Raw genomic sequence first — 16,231 nt, 5'->3', positions numbered from 1 at the left:
TATATATATACATATATGGGAGCTTTAATGATTAATTTAAAATTTGAAATCTAGACTAAATGTGCTAAAGTACCATTCATTGCCTTCTTTTGTCCTCCTTCCTCCTCTCACTATATATATATATATATATATATATATATATATTTTTTTTTTTTTTTTTTTTTTTTTTTTTTGTGGTGCTAGGGATTGAACCCAGGGCCTTGAGCATGTGAGACAAGCACTGTACCAACTGAGCTATATTCCCAGCCCCACTTTATATATATTTTAAGGGTGAGTCTTACTGTGTGTGTGTGTGTGTGTGTGTGTGTGTGTGTGTGTGTGTGTGTTCTTTTTTGTTTTTCCTTCTTGGTACCTGGTATTGAACCCTAGATGATTAACCACTGAACCACATATCCACCCATTTTTATTTTTTATTTTGAGACAGGGTCTCACTATATTGCTGATGCTAGCTTTGAACTTGCAATCTTCCTGCCTTAGCCTCCCAGGTGGCTGGGATTTCAAGCCTGTGCCACTGTGCCACTGTGCCCAGCTCCTTGGGGTTTTGCTGTGTTGCTCAGCCTGGCCTTAAATTCTTGGACTCAAGTGATCCTCTTGTTTCAACTTCCTGAGTAGCCAACTCAAAGCCCTTTACAGTCCAAATTAAAGACACTTCCCCTGGAGTTCCATAGGTCCAGCTATATTTCTCTGTCTTTTCTATAACCTTTCAACCTAATTAACTAGATGATTTCCTAGAAATATATTTCCAATTTTATAGCAGAAGTTGATGGGAAAATAGATTTATTTTGCAGAAAACTACTTTATGCATATGGGCTAGAACATTTGTATAAATCAAGTGAAGGATACAAACATTATCTCGCTTACATGGATTTAGCAAAATTTTGTTTCCTTTTAAAAATCTAAGGGGAAGATGTGTGAACAGAACATGTTTGTACACGAGTAGCATGATTCTAGGTATTGATATATGCAACATAAAAGATCAAAGCATGTCAAGTAATGGCTAAGTACACTTTTTTTTTTTTTTGCATTACACAAAGATCAAAAGTGCCAAATCAAGAACATCAGTGCACTGACTGTGCATTTACTAATTTAAAGTATATGTCTCGATTTCTCAGGAGCTCCTGATGAGTTCCCCTTTCCTTTATTTTTCCATTGTGCAGAACCACTATCAGATCCGCATTCTGTATTGTAGAGAGTCTGTGAGCCACCACTAGACATGTCCTCCCTTTCCGGGCTTTATCAAGGGCATGCTGAACCACCTGGAAGAGAGAGCAACATACAGTCACCAGTTTGGGTTAGATGTGAATGAGTTTGACTAAGTCAAGTCAATTAGGGCAACCTAATAATGTTCTTTGTTTTATTTGTTTATCTTGCTCTGTGAAATATTCACCGTACTCCATAGAAATCTAGAACAAAGAATTATAGATACATTTAGTAAGACTTTCAGTGGAAAAAGTATGTGTGATGATGCATGAAAATGGAATGGCTGTGTATGTGAGTAAATGGTTCTAAAGTCAAAGCCAGGAAAAGTGTTTCTATACCTCAGCAGAACTGTCTACCTCATTTTCTCTCAGCTGATTTGAGATTCTAAAGCTGTGTCAAGGAAGTGGGAGCGGAGGGTGAAAACCAGTATCTGGAACATTATAAAATGTTCCAATGTTGGATACCTGGAAGAAACAGGTATTTTCATTTTTCAGATAAGTGAACTGTGGTTGAAGATTCCTGGTCACTTGACCAGGGTCACAATGCTGGTAATCAATGAATCCAGGATTATAACCAGATATGTTTGATTCTGAAAGTTGTTTCTTCTTTCATAACACACTGTTTCTTTGGGAATCAAAAATGACAATTATCTATAAATAACAATCATGTGTGACTTAACTGCTTGGGCTGTTAGGTGATATTTAAGTCTCTATTAAAATAGAGGGAAATTACTTAACCTTTCTAAACTTTAAAGTGCTATCTGTAAAATGGGCCTTCTAATAAAAGAATCAAATTCATAAAGTTGTTGAGAGGACTGCAGTAATTGCACATAATGAACACTTGATAGACATTAACAATTATTTATTTAATCAATGATCATTTACTAAGTAAGTGCCTGTTATCAGGAGACAAGGAAATTAGCTATCTGGAGGAGCTTGCTGTGTAGGTATATTGTCATATTCCCTTTGTGTCCTTGTTTTCTGCTTCAACCAAGCTAATAGTCTGGAGAAAGTAGAATAACTCACAGGTCTGACCCTACAGTGCAGATTATTTGTTTCACATGTAGATTATTAATATGTTTGGCATCATCGGAATAATAACAAAATAGAAAGGAATTTTTTCTTGGACTCTTTTCTTGAGTGGATAAGTATTTCAACAATTGGGCCCATTTTGATAATGAGACCAATTCAAGTGAGAAAACCTTTCCAGAACATGAAATAACATCTGTCCCAGCTCTCTCCCACATCCCTACCACCTACTGAGCTTTTTGCAAAGGTCAAAGTTTTAGTTAGGATTATGAATCAGGCCTTTTTTTTTTTTTTTTTAATGTCCTTGGTGTCCTCTGTGATACGGTATGTCCACATCTGGTGTTGTATTTGAGGTGGAGAAAGAGGAACTTACCTTTTCACTCTCATTATCAAGGGCTGAAGTGGCCTCATCCAACAATAAAATTTTTGGTTTTCGGAGAAGAGCCCTTGCAATGGCTAGTCTTTGTTTCTGGCCACCAGAAAGCTGTGCTCCTTTCAGTCCAACTTGTGTATTGTATTTCTGTTATAGGAACATGCAGTTAAGAAAGCAAGGATTGGTTATTTAAATTAGCATGGCATCTGTGGGTGAGAACCATCTAAATATTTCAAGCTTTGCTGCTCTTCAAAATTCGTGTCCCAACACGTGCTGAGGTCTATTCTTGGTTTTTGTTGCAAAAAAATGTTAAATGATCAGTAAACATTACCATCTCATTTACATATCTAATCTGATCCTTAGTAGCTGAACTTTGCCATTATGTTTCTACATAGGAATTTTTCAAATTAAAGCATAAAAAAATTATTGACAAAAATAAGTTCTCAGTACACACAAATCCTTTTCTAGTAGGTTAAATTACCTTCTATTTATGGGTCAAAATGATTCAAAGTATTTATTTTGGTACTAGAGATTTAACCCAGGACACTTACTCACTGAGTCACATCCCCAGCCTTTTTGGATTTTTTATTTTGAGACAGGGTCTTGCTGAATTGCTTTGGGCTTCACCTAGTTGCTAAGCTGGTCTTGAACTTTTGATCCTCCTGCCTCAGCCTCCTGAGCCACGGAGATTATAGGTGTGTACCACTGTGCCTGACTGATTCAAAGTATTTAAAAACAACAAGGAAATCACAGGTTCCTTCATGCTGGCTCCTGCCTTACTTCTGTGGGCACTTTCCTCTGAAGCCGGGATGCAGATGTTAGTGGGGATATGACTCTTCCTGGAAATCTGTTAGGCATCTTGAAACAGTCCCTTTACCTTTTCAGGCCACAGTGGATGACAGTGGGCACGTCACGGTTTTTTCATACTCCCCTACTTAATAATACCCCTTTTTTTTTTCTGGTGTTTCTTTCCATGGAAGAGTCAGTGAAATTTCATCCCTATCCTAAAACCATGGTGGTCCCTTAAATCATGATTGGTCAGTTAAGTCGGGGTCAGCGGGTTCTTGCTTTCTAGATTGTCCCATTGACTTTACTTCCCCCTAAAGACTTCGCACTGTTTTCGAGTAGCTCCTGGCCGTTGTATAAGTAACATTTACCACTGGAACCGAGACAAGAATGCATGAATGGAGGTGCTTGAATGAGAAAGCAAATCCAAGTGTGCAGCCTTCCTAAGGTGAATCCTGGAGCAGTATCCCTCAGAACATGCAGCATGTGATTCATGTGTAGTTCATTTCCTTTTATTCCCCTGGAGAAACATGAGTGAATCACTTTTCCCTCCACATCTGCCTGTCTGCAGAAGTTGTGTGAAGAAGGGAATTGTGATAGTACCTGATAACAAATATGTCTACTTCACCTCAAAGTTTACTTTTCAATTTGAAATGCACATCTTCTTGCTTTATAGCAAATAATGACCAAAGCCCAGTAAAAGTTCTTTTCTGAACTGAACAGTCTACAGGGGACAGCTTTTCGTTGTCTCCCCACTCTGTGACTTCTCCAGGATTGTCAATGAGCAATGAAGAGCTTTAGAAATTTGAAACTGGGGTTAGAAGATGTACACCTGTATACCTGTCACAAAGGCTGTTGTGAGGACATCCTGAGCAGCATCTGGACTTGCTGCTTTAATGCCAGTCTCTGCCTCCACCATGGAGACTCTTGGATGAGCAGGCAAAAGTCTCAATAGCCAGTTCTTTTGTCTTCAAATTATGGTTGTGTCATTTTCCTGTCTAAAAATATCTAATAGCTTCCTATTTCCAATAACATGAATGCCAAACTTTTTAGCTTGGCACATAAGGACCTTCACATTTAGTCCTTGCTCAAATTTTGGTCCCTTTTCAATTCCTTACTCTTCTCTTTATGCTGCAGGATTTAAAAATTTCTCCCTAACACCTTAAATACTTTGTACACATTTATATTTCTGTATGTTCATGTTTTCTGCTAAGGATGGCTGTGCCCTCTCTGCCTGGTGAACTTCTCCTCAATCTTCAAGAGTCACATCAGTGTTTACAGCAGCTCAATTCAAAATAACTGAACTATGAACCCAACCTAGATGTCCTTAACAAATGAATGGATAAAGAAAATGTGATATATATACACAATGGAATATTACTCAACTTTAAAGAAGAATGAAATTCTGGTTTCCTCTTTTATACTCTCATCATTACATTATATTTGATTCCAGCAGGCTACCCAAACTAGTGTCCATTTCCTCATTCACTTTTTAAAAATTTCCTGTTCTTTTTTGGTGATGCTGGGGATTGAACCCAGGGCCTTGTACGTGCTAGGCTAGCACTCTACCAACTGAGCTATATCCCCAGCCTCCTTGTTCACTTTTCATAGTCTTGAGTCAAGTCCCAGCAATTTTACTTTTACAATATCTTTTGAATCCATGTCCTTGTTTTATTTTCGTTTATACTATCTAATTTAGACCTTAAAAACCTATCTCTGGAAATAGCTCCTAACTGATCTCTCAAACTTCCTGTCTCTTTGTCATTCACATCATCATTTACATTGCTGCTAGAAGAGTAATTCCAGTGTCCAGTTCCAAAAATCTCCCTATTCACAAACCTACTTAGTAATTATCAAGGTTAAATTTTTCTTGCTTGCTATTTGAGTGCCCAGCTGTACCTTAACATGCTCATCAAATATTATACTTCTATATATTCTACTCCCTATTTATCCACTTATTATTCTGTGAATACTTTACTATTTTCTGTATCCATGATTTTGCTCAGACCATGCCCATTGCCTGATTATACAGAAGGCCCTGTTTTATTCTTGATGACTGAAATTCTATTCAGGTAACCTTTAAATTTTCTAAAAGTCCTCTCTGAACCTCTAACCAGAGGTGACCCATCTGCCTTCTGAGCCCAGACAGTTGTTTGCTTACAGTCTTCATGCATTAAAATGATCTGTCTGGATGTTGATCTGGGTTCATCTCAACCATGCAGGACTATATTTTATTGGCCTTGGTTATTTTCTCTAAATAATGTCTCTATGATTTGCAAAGAACAAGACTCAGTAGCTGTGTGTTAGGGAATAAAGGCATAAATGTTGGCAAGGGGAAATGAAGGCAGGAAATGCAAGTTTTGAGTGAGCAGTACATGGCAGATAGATCAATCCATGAGTCTGAGGTAAAGGTAAAAGTAAAATAAATCCTCACAAAGCAGAAGTATGACAACAACGTCAGTTTGCTAAATAACTCTTGGAGAGGATTAAGATTGATAACATCTTTTATTTTTTTCTCCCCGGTGCTGGGATTGAACCAGGGCCAGCATATTAGTAAATGCTCTACCCACTGAACTACATCCCGGCCCAAAGATTGATATGTCTTGATGTACCAAGTGTGAAGACTTTCTTCTTCCATCAACTTTTTGAAACTATGGCCCTATATTTGGCAGGGATGCTAAGTTCCATTGAAAATTAGTTGTATCTAAAGGAAATGCAACAAATCACAAAGTTCACTTTTATTTTTCTTCCCCAAATACCTAGGTCAGAGGTATAACATGTTGGTAAATGTCACCCCCATGCTTCCAGCTCTGGGTTGTTCTGGAATACCCTTCTGATTTCAGCAGCAGCCCTGGACACCTTGGTTCCCACCTCTGAAACCCCAGAACCACTATCACTGACACTTCTCCACCTCCCTTCAGTACGTCAAAGAATCCAGGTCCAAATGTTAACTTTCTGTTCAAGTTCAGACAAGTTACTTGAACTTCTTTATCTGTGAAATGAAGTGGTCACATCATCTTTCCTGTATCATGATGGAAATTTAGCTTAGTTCTTTGTTCACAGAGGGCTGGGTAAATAAGTGACTGCTTTCCTTTCTTCCTTTTCTGCAGCCACTCAACATAAGAGGGCAGCCTTGTCCTATCCAGAACACTAGCCTACATTTAATAACATGTAGTTTTCCTAAATTCTCTGATTTTCATTTTAAAACGGTGTTATGTTAGCATCAGATTTCCATATGATTCTACATGCTCTGGGAGAAAAAAATGATAAAAAGGTAAACTAAAGTGAGAAATAAGATATTTTTATTAAAGGAAAGAATATCTTAGTTTTCAAAGTCTATTGTAAAAAGTTAGCACAATAGGGCTAGGGAGATAGCTCAGTTGGTAGAGTGCTTGCCTCGCAAGCACAAGACCCTGGGTTCAGTCCCCAGCCCCGCAAGAAAAAAAAAAAAAAAGAAAAGAAAAAAGCACAATAAATCTTCACAGAGTTTAACTTTAGGTCAATTGAGAAATAGTTCCATTGAAAGAAGGAAAGATAATATTAAGAATAAAAGTCAAATGGTACAAATATAAAATGTACAGCATTTTACTGTTCAAAAATTGAACTCTCAGGGTTATGTGGATAACAATCTGACCATGAGTTAACAATACAGACTGCCTTGGTTAAAAAAGGAATTTCCACTGAAAGACATTATGGGATTACGCTATCTATAAAATAATATCTGAATCGTTACAAAATATTTAGTACCACAGAACCTTTCCAGAGTACAGGAGGTCGCATCATCATTGGCCCATTTCTGTCTGTAGACTCACTTAAGGTGGAGAGGAGATACTGAGGGAAAGTCAGACTATGACCATCGTTGGCCTCTGCCAAACAGCAGGGGTCTAAATTCATAGTTTGATCTGCTGGTTATTAAACTCTTATTTCCTTTTAAGATGTGTTAGAGAAACACTTTATTAAAAATGGCATTATAAGCATTTATTTCTACTTAGAAGTAGATATTTCTATTTTCATTTTATTTGTTTGTGTAGTTATAAACACTCGGATCTCATAAGCACTTGAAGTTATGACGACCTGTCTCTGTGCACTATCAGTGCTTGTTGTACCAGGCTTCTCTACGATCAACCAAGATCAACCAGATCAACTTTTCTGAGACTTTGTGGCAACTGCCAGAGTCATTGCAGAGTTCAAGGGGATCAAGGTGACAAAAATGGCAGGCAAGGATCTTACACTGTAGTTGGGGAGGGGCACTAAACAAATAAAACAGTACTCCAGGTAATGTGATAAGTGCCCCGAAGACAAGGTGACAGGGGACAGGAGCAGAGGGGACTATTTTATGTAGGGTATCCAGGGAAGGATCTGCAAAGGTGACACTTGAAAGTTAAGGAGCTGCTGTGCAAAATGTCAGAGGAAGGGAGGTCCAGGCTGAAGAAACAGTAAATGTGAATGTCATGAGGCAGGGGACCACCTGGTGTGTTCATGAGACAGAGAAGAGACCAGTATGGTTGCAGTGGTTTGGGCAGGTGGGAAGGCTGGAGCTGAGAGCCAGCTGGGCCAGACCACTGAGGCTTCACCTGCCACAGAAGCATGGGCTTCATTCTAAATACAAAGGAACACTACAAGGCAACTGTAAGCAGGAGAGGGACAGGATATATTTGATGCTTTTAAAGAATCCCTCTGGCTGGGCATGGTGGCACACATCTGAAATCCCAGCAGCTTGGGAGGGAGACTGAGGCTGGAGGATTGCAAGTTCAAAGCCCTCCTCAGCAACTAAGAGAGGACCTGAACAATTCAGCAAGACCCTGTCTCAAAATAAAACATAAAAGCTGGGCATGATGGCATATCCCTGTAATCCCAGTGGCTTGGGAGGCTGAGGCAGGAGGATCAAGAGTTCAAAGCCAGCCTCAGTAAAAGTGGGGTGCTAAGCAACTCAGTGGGACACTATCTCTAAATAAAATACAAAATAGGGCTGGGGATGTGGCTCAGTGGTTGACTACCCCTGAGTTCAATCCCCAGTACCAAACCATACCCCCACAAAAAAATACCTCTGATTGCTGTGAAGACGAAGACTTACAAAGGAAAGGGACAAGATAGGAAGGCAGAGTATAAGGGTACTGCTGTGGGCCAGAGAAGGGTGATGGCAGTGTGGACAAGGCAGGTTGTAGACGGATAGAAGGTGAAGAATGAAAATGTGAAAGGTAATCCTGTGAATATAAATTCATTTTGGTCTTGCAAAAAGTAGTCACAAGAATACCTCAAACTGTGCTTTTTTTTTTTTTTTTTTAATTTAACTTTATGTTAGATGCTGGCAATAAATAAGTTGAATAATTCAAGGAATACATAAAACAACCACTGAAGTCTGACAACTATTTAAGCTTCCTTGGCAGCTTTGTAATTCAAAATTTGAGCTATTTTCTTACCTCAGGGAGACCTTCAATGAAAGAATGGATATTTGCTGCATTTGCAACTTCTTTTATCTCATCTAATGGCACAACACGGCTGTTATCACCATAGGCGATGTTCTCAGCAATGCTACAGTTGAAGAGCATAGGCTCTTGAGAAACTATAGCTATTTGGGAACGGAGCCACTGTACATTCAATTCTTTTGCATCCACACCATCAAATAGCTGCCAAAAGCAGAATGGAGAATGGCATGTTAAGCTCTGACAACTGTATCATGTTACGCTTCACTGTATTCAAACATATACAAATCATAACAAGAAAGGAAGGAATTCAAGCTATTTCAAAGTATAAGGTTACCTGGGAAGGCTCATAAATCATATGTTGTATAAGAAGTAAACATATAACTCACTGAAATGCCAACTCCAAACTTTCCTGACATTTCTAGAAATGGCCACGTATTCCAGAGATATGCTGGGGTCTGGAGTAAACCCTGGTGCTCTGTCCTGAAGTCAGATGGAAAATGACCAATCTCTTCCTCCACCATAAATGGAGCCCTTTACTGAAGCCTGATGAGAGAGTGGGTGTGATACAACAGTCCTCACGTAGAGACATGCCATACTGCACAGAACCATGTGTATTCACATGGAGATATAATAATGTTATAGCATGACTACTGTGTGATGGGGACTCTTCAGGGAAATCATGAAAGTTGAAGCTCTTGCCCTCCTACAGCTCATATTTTAGCAGAGAGGCAGAAAATGCACACGCTCGTGCACACACACACACACACACACACGCACACATTAACAAATTACTTAATACATTCAGAAAAAGAAAGTGCCAGGTAGACTCGGTAACAGCACAGGGACGGGGGAGGGGAAGGCTTAGGAAAGGACATAGAACTGGGACATAAATGATGAGAAGCAGCCAGCAAGAAAGTTAGAGCGAGAACATTCTAGGCAGGGGAACAGCAAGAAGAAAGGCTCACAGGTGTGTTTAAAGGACATATTGACAAACAGTCTACCATGAGGTAGTCGGGGATATAAAGGAACTGGGAGAGGGAGGCTGGGCTAGATCCTGAGAGACTTTGACTAATGTTCTAGACTCTGGTTTATTTCCATTGCAGTGGGAGAACATTGGAGGGTTTCAAGGAGTGAGTGTGCTATACTTTGTCCTAATAGACCACTGATACCTGGTTTGAGGGAGTCCTTTTGGACAACTTTATTTTGCAAATATTCATTGAGAATTTGTGCTAGTAAAAAGACTGTAAATTGAGGAGAATGAGGAGTTACATGACAATCTGTGGCCTTTAGGAACAACAGCTTTTTGGAGGAGGGAGGAGGCAGAGGCAGGATAGGAAGTGGTGTGTGTGTGTGTGTGTGTGTGTGTGTGTGTGTGTGTGTGAGAGAGAGAGAGAGAGAGAGAGAGAGAGAGAGAGAGAGAGAGAGAGAGAGAGAGAGAGAGAGAGGAAGTAGTGGTTGTGACAAAAATGTAGTGGAAATCTAGAATATAAGATATACAAGGTATAGTAAGATAAGTGCAAGGTAAGACAAACAATCCTTGGGTTCATAGGAGGAAGAGGGTACATCGTTTTGAGATCAGGACCCACAACATAAAGAAGCAGATTCAAATGAGCCTTCATTTTGCCTAAGTTTTTGAGAGCTGGGAGGTAGGGTTGGCCAGCAAAACAGCAGAAGCCTGACCAAGGAGGTCAAGGAAATGATCATCTCTTAAACCAGAGCAGAATACAGAGGTTTGAGGTGGACAGGAGACCTGTTCTCCAGATCCATATTCTTAAAGAATTTCATGACGTTTAAATTTAAAATTCTGATGCCAGAATAGTTGAAGAATCTTTAGGTCATTGTATTTAACTTCAAAGTCTTAACCATCATTTCTGTTACGGATTTGCTTTGTCTTCTTAGTTAAGTCTGGTTGGGACAGAGATTATTATTATTTTTTAACTTCTGCATTGTTTGCTATACCCAAACTAGTAAGGATGCTTATGCCCAAGTGAATGTTTAAGAATAGTCCTGTTATGCCCCAGATTAGGTGTATTTAAGCGCAGTCTTACCACTTGTCCTTTCACAGGGTCATAAAATCGCTGCAGAAGTTGAACAGAAGTGCTTTTCCCACAGCCACTGCTGCCAACGAATGCTACTGTCTTCCCTTTCTCAATACTGAGGGATAAGCCACGAAGGATGAAAACATCTGGGCGACATGGATAGAAGAAAGAGACTTCTCGAAACTCTAAGTTCCCTTCACATATGTCCTGTGAAAGGAAGTTTGGAAGGGCAACTTAGGAAGGCTGTAACACATGGTAGCACATTGGCTAAGCATTTCCTGAAAATTGTTTTAAACATCATATTCATCTCTGTGGAGCTCCTAAACAAATGCTGGTTTCCTTCACTTTTTTGTGTTATATATATGTGTGTGTTATATATATGTATATACACACACACAAGTGAAGGAAACCAGATATATATATATATATATATATATATATATATATATCTTTTTCTTGCAGTTTGAACTCAGGGCCACATGCATGCTAAGTAAGCACTCTACCACTGAGCTACATCCCCAGGCCTTGTTTATATTTTTATACCCATATTTCTTGTTCTCTTAACCACTGGAATTCACTGAGCTCCTAAAAAACACTAGCTTCCTTCAAGTTTGGCTACTTAGACAACAGTTCATTCTGCAGATTAGCTGTTTGGTCAGACGTTCTGAATAAATACATCTTTCTTTCTTTATAATTTGGTTTGTGTTTTATAGACCTTTACTGATTAATTTAAAGAGTTGGGTCTTCATAAACTATATGTATAAGTATTATTTTGTAAATTGGACTGTGTTTTACAGTTCATTATATTTTGAATTTTTCTTCATTGGCAGTTGATTATTTGACAGTAATACTTGCCTAAAAGTTTAGTTTTCTGTGTTTCGATCTCTTTGGTGATTGATAATTTGTATGTAAGTCAATATTGACTATAACAAGGATGTCTTAAAATAACTTCTGGAACTATCAGTAAACTGATTATTAACTTTAATTCATAGTTTTGGTTTATGAGGTTTTGTGTTCTTTTGAACTTTGTGCTGTCCCCAGTTGCTTTTTGTGTGTGGTTTGCTGAAGATTGAACCAGGGCCTTTCACTTGCAAAGCAAGGGCTCTACCATTAAGCTACCTCCCCGGCATGACTCCTCCCTGATTACAGTTTAAGTATTACTAATTTTTGCTGCCAGTATAACATAAACGAAGAAGGTGTGTGTGGATGTGAGTGTGTTGGGGTGGTAGTGACAGTTGGACTTTCACATGGATTCTTACATTCAGCTCTAACAGTTGTGTTTAATGAATTCTGAGTCCAGCATATGGGTACCAAGCAGGAGGAGCATCAAAATGTATTTGATATTATCCGGTTGTAAATGCAATGAACAGTTAAGTTGTGATCAGGAGTTTTAGGAGGAGATGAAAATATCTGGAATGATATATGCCAGAATGAAAGTGTAGAGTAGTAATAGTTTAATTTTAGCTTATCCATTGTTTTCCATTTTGCCCCTGCGAAGTGAATATTATTTGCAAAAAAAAGTTTAAAAATCCTGCAGAAAAATAGAGTGCAGGGCTGGGGATATAGCTCAGTTGGTAGAGTGCCTGCCTCACAAGCACAAGGCCCTGGGTTCAATCCCCAGCACCGCAAAAAAAAAAAAAAGAAAGAAAAATAGAGTGCAATTATTTCTGTGTATGCTCTGGTGCTTTAAGGAAAGGCATAAGGAGACATTCTAAGAAATGCCTAGACTTTAATACCACTGGGCTACATTCCCAGCCCTTTGCATTTTTTTTTTTTTTTTTTTTTAATTTGAAGCAGGATTTTACTAAGTTGCTTAGGGCGTCATTAAGTTGCTTAGACTGGTTTTGAACTTGAGATCCTCCTGCCTCAGCTTCCCAAGTAGCTGGGATTATAGATGTGCACCACTGCACTTGGCTAATTTCTTTTTTTGTCCTTCTATGTTTGTAGGTATATTTCTATGAAATCTGAAGCAATAGGACATCATTTACTTTGCACATATTGTCAGAGGAAAAAAAATAAAGTCTAATATGAATCTTCATCTAAGACTAACACTGTTGCTATCTAAATAAGAACATTCTCATGGCATCAGGCAAATAAACTAAAAGCATTTATTTTAAACTGAAGAGTATATTTTAGTAGTAGATACAGAAATCTAAGATAAGACTCCTTTCCCCCTTTGTAATCATAAAATTCTTTTACACAAACTTTTAACTCCTTCAGTTACTGTAACCATCTTTTGCAAAGTTAAAAAATAATGTCTTCATGAAAAACGTAGACACTTAAAATCATAGTTGTGCTTACTGGCTTTTTCCCTCTTTGACTGTGACTATCTATGGTTGGTTTTTTTTCCAACAAGGCGAACAGATGAGCAGCCCCAGATTTGGCCTTCGAATATTCAGGTGCCAAAACAAGTGTCTCTCCCATGGCAATAGCTCCGTATGCAATTGCAGTGAAAACTCTGCCGAAAGATAAAGCATTTGACTCTTAGGCCCATCTTAAGATAACAGAACTCCAAAACCAAAGGGAGAAGCGGGCACAGGACTCCTGCTTCCTGTCCTAGACAGTACCATGAATGCCAAAGAACCACCATGTTGGTTATTTTGGCATGTGCTCAGCATGCCAAAATAACCGTTGGAGCTTGGGTAATTTTAAAATGCCTCTTCTGATTAGAGACACAGATCAAAGACCCCAACTAGTGAGTAGAAAACTTCTTAGCCATCTTAAGTCTTGCTTGCTTGGAGATTTGACAGAGAATTCAACTGACTAAAGGAAGAATATGTCTCCAGTTTCTGTCTGAATTGACACAGTCGATACGATGTAGGTTTTTTCTTTTTTTGCATAAAATGTAGTGAGAACTGATAATTGAAGCTAAACGATTATCTGCCTGATGTGCTGCACTATTTAACAAATTATGAGGGTTGTACTTTCATAGGTCCCCCAACCAAAATCTGACTAAGATACACCTTATCAAAGATTGGAAGAAGAGCTTTGATCTTGTAAGGTTTGCTATAGATTATGATCTCAATTTCAAAATTTGCTCATTATACAATGATAAGCAGGAAAGTCATATTTGGAAGCACACTGAATATTCAGTTATAGTATATCATGACCATGGTTAAATGTTTTCCTCTTATGAAAATACTAATTTGGAATGAAAAACAATGCATTTCATCCAGTAACAGCTAAAAGTATAATTCAGCTAAAGTTGGACAAGTCTCACTAGCAATATTTCAACATTAGGCAATAAAAGGACATTGCTGAGCCCAGTTGCTTGTTTGCTGTGCTGAATCCCAGCAAGGTAAACATGTCTGGGCTCCTTGTAAATTTTTCCCACATTGTACGTAACTTGTAAATTTCTCTTCTTTTGAATTTCTCACTCAGTACCTACCAAAGTGTTGCAATCTCTCAGTGACCTGGACCTCAGATCCTGAATCTTTTTGGTTTTACAAAGATCAAACACAGCATAAGACATAAAAGCAATCAGTTTACTGGGCTGTCTCTTGCTAAAATTTTTCGTCAATAATTCTATGATGCTAAGGCATTTTTAGTGCTAATATTTATAGAAATTGTTTAGAGCTCAAAATGCCATTCAAAATGTTTGATACCCAGCTATAAACATCAGGGTTAAGTAGCTCAGAGTTTAATGAAATGTTCTTAATACAAAGAAAAATCTGTCTGTATCAGACTTAAGTCTAGTTTATCTAAGAATATGCTGGGAGGATAATTGGATTATGAGTCTGGAGATCTGCATTCGAAACCCACAGGGGTAGAGTTCCTCAGAAGTCAACGACTAAGACAGTACTTCTTCCTTTGATTTGAGATGAGCCAAAATATCTCTCTGTCCTAAAATTACTCAAAATTATTATGAACAGAGCTCTCTCAAAATGGAAATACTACTGAGAAGGGACAGTGGGAGGGGCTTCAATCTAGCCCTCATGCCTCTGGGATGACCCAAAGTGTGGCAGGCAAGACCCAGGGCCCAGGGTTACGCCACGTGCATCTAAAGATGGCGACTGGCAGAGAGCAAAAGGCATCCTGATTATGCCTGGAGAAAGGCAGAAAGCCGTTTACAATTGGCTGTATGATAATCAGTTCAGCCGCCTAGCGCGTGGACAGATATACTTTACATGTATGCTTAAGCGAGTGATCGCTTGACTCTTAACAGAATTGGATGGACATATCTGGTTACAATTGCTTATGCATGAGACTGCTTATATATTGAGGGCGTGTTATCTGAATAAACGGGAAGCTGCTTCATGAACTTCGGAAAAGTACGTGTCTTTTGTCCCGCTGGTCAGGCCGAAAGAGGAAGCAGCAGTGCCAGCCGCTTGAAGCAACCCAGGCTAAAAATCGGCGGTTTTCCGTACCAAAGGATGGGGAAGAGGTTTCAGTAGAGAAGGGACAGCACTCAAAAACTTCCTGCTACTGCCTTTATCATAGGAGCGCTGAGGGAGAGCTAGAAGGTTGGGCACTGATGTTATGGGGCCCATGCTGAGGAGCCTGGGGGGCATGTGGACTGTGTGGTGATGGACTATCTGGGAGTTGAGTCAGGGACACTAATCTTCCTTACACTTTCCCCCAGATGGACCCATATAAAGGCAGGCCAAAGGCCGCACAGCTAATACCTGGTTTGCCACAGAACCTGTCCTAACCTAGACAGACTCAATCACAATGCATTATACTGAAATTCTTTCCCACTCAACAAGTGTTTATCATGCAGCAACCAGTGCCAAACTCCCCAACAGAGTTTAAGAAGGTCTTCATATCTGGTTTACACTCCTGGGGGCATCAGAGTGGAGAGCCCACCCAGAGAAATGCACAGGCCAGCTCTCCATGCCACTGTGGGCCTGGAGGCATTTCACCCATTACAGATATAGGACAAGGACAGATTTGCTAGGATGACAAATATTTTAAAGTCACTAATAATGCATTTATTATATTAGTATTAATTTAGAGTTGCTTCTGTGGTCCCTTCATGCCTATGAATAAGATTATAAGAAACATTCTGCAGTTCAGAAATGACTTGCATGTTGAACTAACACTTGAAGTAAATATGCTGAATGGGAATTAAACTTGAAATTTAACTTCCGTGACTTTCATAAGCTTGAGTTATCATGGAAGAAGAAGTAGGACCTAGAGTTTATACTTATATGGCACTGAATCTACAGTAGCAGCCTTTGGGTTGGCACAGGGTTGAGGGAGGATATTGAGCAGGAAGAGGTCTGGGTAAGAGCAGCCCAGCATCTTCAGATGTTCTGTTATGTCTTCCCCAAGGCTCTCTAACATGGGCACTGTCAGTCTCACGATGTTGATCTTTTCAAACCTGTCTGAGCAATGAGTGAAATCCTGTCACCTATCATTACTGTTAAGATAAAACTG

At 39.1% G+C, this 16,231-nt stretch overlaps 1 protein-coding gene across 1 annotated transcript in view; it reads right to left on the bottom strand.

The window, feature by feature from the left end:
- Positions 1-400: 400 nt before the first annotated feature.
- ABCB5 (ATP binding cassette subfamily B member 5) overlaps positions 401-16,231 on the bottom strand; it is a 123,180-nt gene continuing 107,349 nt past the window's right edge. Inside the window, exons 23-27 of the mRNA XM_079151121.1 lie at positions 13,154-13,310; positions 10,862-11,059; positions 8,808-9,014; positions 2,602-2,748; positions 401-1,256 (exon numbers count right to left, since the gene is read on the bottom strand). Coding sequence (XP_079007247.1) covers positions 1,059-1,256; positions 2,602-2,748; positions 8,808-9,014; positions 10,862-11,059; positions 13,154-13,310 — 907 coding nt within the window. The 3' untranslated portion in view covers positions 401-1,058. The remainder of the gene's footprint in view (positions 1,257-2,601; positions 2,749-8,807; positions 9,015-10,861; positions 11,060-13,153; positions 13,311-16,231) is intronic.

The sequence above is a fragment of the Sciurus vulgaris genome (genome assembly GCF_902686455.1).
Source record: "Sciurus vulgaris genome assembly, chromosome: 8".
NCBI lineage: Eukaryota > Metazoa > Chordata > Mammalia > Rodentia > Sciuridae > Sciurus > Sciurus vulgaris.
This window is presented reverse-complemented; position numbering and strand designations above follow the sequence as displayed.